The following is a 6,000-nucleotide window of genomic DNA, read 5'->3' on the forward strand; positions in this document are numbered from 1 at the left end:
TTCTCTCTCGCCATCGTTCCATCTTTCGTTGCATACTTTCACATATCTATTGGCTTTATGAATGAGAGACAGTACAATGCATTTTTGGTTCAAAGTTGTTAACAGTCTTGGACTTTGAGATGCTCGGTGTGTCAAGGGTGTCTCACTACCATTGCCACACATCCTAGTCTTGCACTTTGAGATGCTCAGCGTGTCAAGGGTGTCTCACCGCCATTGCCACACATCCTATGTTTTTAAATATCAACAATCTCATTCGGCAAGAAAGCTTATAGAGCTTTCCATGCCCCAGATGGTTTGCATTTTCTGTCTAAGGCTTATGCAAATGGTTCACTATTTTTATGCAATATTCAGCTGAGGAGCTGCAAACAATTATGGATGCACTTTCCCTAAGTGGGCTTCTATAGCTCAGCTAATATCAATTTGCTACAATCCCGGCTTCTGCCACTCTCTCATTTATGTTGACATTCATATCTATGGCCTTGTGCATTGACTAGTCGTGAATATAAAATCGATTATTGAGATCTTTCCACTATCGCCTTGACTCATCTTGAATATAAGATAAATTATTGAAATATTTCCACAATAATAGTAATAGACTGATCAATTATTAATCAGTCTATTATTATGTTTACAAAGAGTTTTATCTTCCAATTGAGTCTTGGAATATGAGCTCAATATATCCTCACGACGATCCTCCAAAGGTTCAACAAAATACATGACTATAGTCAAGCTCAGCAATGACTATCTTACAACCAACTCTCAAAATTGGCCGGGACTTCTCAAAATACCAAGATACAATGGTAGTGTTTACAACTCAACGTACAGATAGGGATAAGTCACTACAAAACAATAGGACGCATGTACAAACAAGTGCCACAAGATGCAAGCAGTGTAAATCAAATCCCTAGAGGGATACCAGTGTAAGGTATGAGCTTTGTCCGAAAGTCACTAGAGTATGAGTCAAAGAGAGAAAAGGTGGAATTATCCCACACGTATCGGTGCAAAGCTGTAGAGCTACTTAAAGCTCATTTCATGAATAAACAATCCACTCCATGTTTGCATTACACCTCTCTTGTTAATGGTGAGCTTGTGATGGCTTACCAACTACTCAAGATTGTGTTTAAGAGTCCAGGCTAATGCATCTTGGAACCTGATTCGCTTGAGTGATAATCTAGCCTCTATACACTCACTTGTGTGCACAATGTTTGTCTTTCATCCACCTAGCTAGCACAATCCCATTCCCATCAACCTGCTCTCAAGACAGCTCAATAGCATGGCAAGTGCTCACAAAAACGCATTTGATAATGCATAAGATCCCACTGTGGTAAAGCTGCTGCAAACTCACTGACTTGGATCATTTCTATCGAAGGTCCTCACCAAACACCACTGAGATCTGATAAGTGGCACTGCTCATAGCTGCCCTTATGTGGATGGGTAGGCGCTTGAGATTGTTGAGACAATGCACCTGCATGCGAAAGGGAGCTTATAGAGAAAGAGGATTGGGTCTTTACTGCTAGAGGTGGAAACATCTGACATGAACAACAGCTTGAAGTACTTATTTGGGCTAGCCCTCACTGTGAAAGGGAGCTTATAGAGAAAGAGGATTGGGTCTTTACTGCTAGTGGTGGGAAACGTCTGACAGGAAGAGTATTTATTTGGGCTGTGAAAGAGAGAGAGAGAGAGAGAGCTTACGTGATCCTGGGCACGCACAAGGGCCAGGAATGTGAACGCGGTTGTGAGGAGCACAGCCTCCTGCCGCAGCGCAACGTGTCCCATGGTGATCCAGATTCCAGCGTAGCATAGATTCTGCTGTTAAAAATCATCATCCGCCGGGACAACGGCTTTTTATTCATTTTCAGAAAAGTAAAGTTTAAGATTTTAGAAGATTCGGGCTAATTTTTACTTCGTGAACCAAAGGTCTTTTTTTGGGTCTTTGAGCCCACAAGCGGCCACTTGGCAAGATCCAAGCCATTGCCCACAACTCGAATCGCATGGCCAGGAGCCTCGCAGGAACAAGTGAAAACAACGCTACTTTTTACAGTGGCAGGATCTGCAGCCCAGAAACCTGCGGGCCTGCTATAACCAAAAAAGAAAAAACCTACTGTCGTGTACGTACCAAAAAAAGTTCATGAGCCCTCGCACAGGTGCCGCGCTCTATACAAGGAGAAGCAAGCTTCTGTGGAGAAGCCATGGAGTTGAGCCTTTTGCCCACCATAGATGGAAGAGTCAGTTATCCGAGATGGTCAAGATCAACCCGTTTTGGCCATTAGCAAATGCAAAGAGAGGGCATTTGCAATCACCTACGCTTCTATCTTGAAGGCATGTGGCATTGAGCTCTCGATACAATGACCTACATGTGCAGCTGGAAGGCATCTGGCATCATGCAAGATGTTGGTATGGGCAAAAGAGTTCACGGTGATATTGTTAGTCAGGGGCTGTTGACAAAAAACGTTGTGCATTTTGAAGGCATGTGGCTCTACCCAAGGTGCTGATATGGGCTCTTCCATGTTGTCCCTTGGAATGCTCTGATCGCGAGATATGCCCAACAGTGGCAAGGCCAAGAAGCTCTAGGCTATTTTCAGCAGATGCAAAGAGAGGGCAGCTCTCCAAATGCAATCACCTACGCTTCTATCTTGAAGGCATGTGACATTATGCAAGATAATGATATGGGCAAAAGAATTCACGATGATATTGTTATTCAAGGACCGTTGGGAAAAAACTACGTACTTGGCATTGCCTTGGCATGTATGCCAAATGTGGTGCACTTCAGAAAGCAGAAAAAGTGCTTGAGGAGCTTACTATTCGGAGCGACGTCTCCTGGAATGCATTAATTGCAAGTTACGCACAACAAGAGCAAGGCTAGAAATGTCGAGGCTATGAATCACCTATGCATGCATCTTCATTCTTGAAGGCATGTGGTTCTACCCAAGGTGTTGATATGGGCTCTTCCATGTCATCTCTTGGAAAGCTCTGGTCGTGGGATATGCAAGGCAGGAAGCTTCGAGCTATTCTCAACAGATGCAAAGAGAGGGCAGCTCTCCAAATGCAATCACATACGCTTCTATCTGAGCGCAGGAGATTTTACCTATTTAGCACGGACCATAAGAAAATGTACATCATGGGTGCAATTTTACCTCTTGATAAGGCATTATAGATCAAATCTTATATGACAAGATTCTGGCTCACAATGGCATGTATTTCTAATGTTGCATGCTTTCCATCCTCTTTTTCCACTATCTGCGAGCAGAGGCCACCACGTGGCATGATTAAAAACAAAAAACAAGTAACGAGCGTCTAAAAGCAACGCCATGAAAAGCTTATTATTTTTTGCGTTGTCTCTAGCAACGAAAAAAGCAACAATAGCTCGTATATAAACCAGTAAAAACTTATTGCTTGCGCTATTTGCAGTGGCAATTCGAAGCTTCGCACACGTTCCCAGAGCCAGTTTGCAGAGGTGTGTGTCTTTTCTACAATCTATTTTCAAGTTGAGTTTGTTGTTTTCCCTTCAGTTCCGTATTGTTGCAATGTCTTCTATGGCTCATCAACATGTATGCAACACGTGATGTATTTGACCCTCTCTGTTCAAAAACGCGCCGCTCTCTTTCCGACCTCCTTGCCTCCTCTAATTCTCTCCACATATGCACCATAGACAAAGGTCTGTTGTGTCTTCTCTCCTCTCTAGTCCCTAATGAGCATGTCATTGACGAGTCCCCTCTTGTTAATGATTCTCTCAGAAAGGATGCATCTAGTATGTAAAAAAGCAAGGGCAAGTAATTTGCCTTCACAAGCTTGCCTTTCCATTGTTGTGATCATCTCTTGAGCATGCTCTGCTGCCCAAATGGACAAGATATTAGTGCGAGGTCGCTCCTGAATAGAAGTCTGACGATCTGCAAGACTATTATTTACCTCGCCTTGTTCTTGCTTAAGCGTGCCGCTGCTTCCATTTCTTTTTTTTTGCCTATGATTTAAATGATTTCTTTTCTAGGCCTTTTTTGTGCTCTTCAAATAAAAATATGCTTTGCCAAGCATGAAAAAGTCGTTATCCATCAATATCCGCATTCCTTAGGCAACACTCTCAAAACACCTTGACAATGGAAAACTGCGTCAAGCCTACAAGCTTTGCACTTGCACCCTATATGTAGTTGAGGAAACTCAATGAGAGATGGGCAAGAAGGGGTGCTGCAGAGAGGTTATTTGTAGTCAACAAGGTGGCGAGAGAGAGAGAGAGAGAGAGAGAGAGAGAGAGAGAGAGAGAGAGAGAGAGAGAGAGAGAGAGAGAGAGAGAGAGAGAGAGAGAGAGGGAGGAACATGTAGGGTTTGAGAATGACCACCATGAAAAGGTTGTCGAGAGTAGAGAGGCTAAGCAGACGCTACACCAAAGGAGAGGAAGACAGACAAAATAATGAATTGAACCGTTTCATGCTTGTGGATAGAATTTCGAGGCAAAAGAGGTGCTTTGGGGCATGAATCATTGTGTACAATTCATTTGTGGCTAGCCAAATTATTACGACTATTTTTTTTTCAAAGAGAGAGAGAGAGAGAGAGAGAGAGAGAGAGAGAGAGAGAGAGAGAGAGAGAGAGAGAGAGAGAGAGAGAGAGAGAGAGAGAGAGAGAGAGAGAGAGAGAGAGAGAGAGTTACATTGAGCTTTCGGGGCCGAAGACGGGGCTGAAAGGAGAGGGGTTGAAAAGGAAAGACCCTTATTTCGTTTGAACACCCCTGACGATCTTTCACAAGATGAACAGGCACCCAAAGAGCAGCACCATGTCGAGCAAGAATGTGTTGCAAGTCTGCATCTACTAAGCTTCTTTGTATTTAGAGGCACTCCACAAGGTTGGCTCCCTCTCTGTCTCTCTTCCCAGATCCCTTCCTTCTACGTGCGCTCATTCCTTAATGCTTTCTTTCACATGGTCCCTCCTCCTTAAGGCTTAGCTTAACACCTTTATTCCCAAGGCGGAGAAGATAGAGATAGTGCAATTTTAGCAAGGAAAAATTTATCGAAATGCACCCATAATTCTTTATGTACTAGACCTTCGACATAGAACATAAAATTAGATTTGTTTCTCTTTATGCTTAATCGATATGCTACATCTCCTGTATTTATCTTAATGCAAGTTTTGTGTCTAGCAGGCAAAACATATATTCACAACACTGAATGTTTCAATTGCACAAGCGCAACTCCAACTGCACTACACTGCAAGGTTCGTTATTTGCATCCAACTCCCCATGACTATGTGTTTGCTTGGCGCAACACATAAATGCTAGGGGGGGGGCATGGCTTCCGTTTCTTATATTTTTTGGAGAGACCACAGTGCCAACTCTCCACCATAATTTTGTATGGCATTTCTGCATGGCATGCACTACATAGTTTGCAATTTTGATCTGTGACGTTTCGTTGCATGACATAATGTTTAACTATTCACATTCCTTTTTTGTAGCTTGACTCAACCATTGGCTTGTAGAGTGGACAATTGAAAAGCGCCACTACAACATTGCAGGTCAGTAAAGCAATTCATTTCGTGTTGCAGTTCATTAACGCTTTATCCATTTGCATATGTCATGTTATATTCTATAGATGTTAAATTCTATAGATGGTAAATTTCAATTTGCATATGTCCTGTTATATTCTATAGATTTTATATAGTGAGGCCCACCAAGCAAGACTAGTTGGCATGCCTAGTGTCGTAAGCTCACTTCTCTCTCTTCTTACGTAACGATGGAACTCTTGGCCAAGATAAAGCTTGTTGATTAGTGACACATGGTAAGTGAATGATGGCACTGTTATTTTCCTTTTTTCCCATGATTTTCTAATAGCGTTCAAGAGAATTTTGGAAGGAGAGTTGGCGATCCAGTCAACTGGAGAAATCACTCTAATTGTAGCTACTAAAAACAAAGGATTATAATAACAAGCAGTGTCCTGTGGTGATTGTGATTCAGAGCTGAAGCGGTGCTAATAAAGCATTGATACGATAAAGGCGACAAAGAAGCAATCATAATAACAA

The 6,000-nt window shown here is 42.5% G+C and overlaps 1 protein-coding gene across 1 annotated transcript in view; it reads right to left on the bottom strand.

The window, feature by feature from the left end:
• The window catches only part of PYD2 (pyrimidine 2), a 102,540-nt gene extending 100,701 nt beyond the window's left edge, over positions 1–1,839 (bottom strand). Inside the window, exon 1 of the mRNA XM_086519513.1 lies at positions 1,693–1,839. Coding sequence (XP_086375639.1) covers positions 1,693–1,776 — 84 coding nt within the window. The 5' untranslated portion in view covers positions 1,777–1,839. The remainder of the gene's footprint in view (positions 1–1,692) is intronic.
• Between the last annotated feature and the right edge of the window lie 4,161 nt (positions 1,840–6,000).

The sequence above is a fragment of the Adiantum capillus-veneris genome, chromosome 9 (assembly GCF_014529385.1).
Source record: "Adiantum capillus-veneris isolate H3 chromosome 9, ASM1452938v2, whole genome shotgun sequence".
Taxonomy (NCBI): domain Eukaryota; kingdom Viridiplantae; phylum Streptophyta; class Polypodiopsida; order Polypodiales; family Pteridaceae; genus Adiantum; species Adiantum capillus-veneris.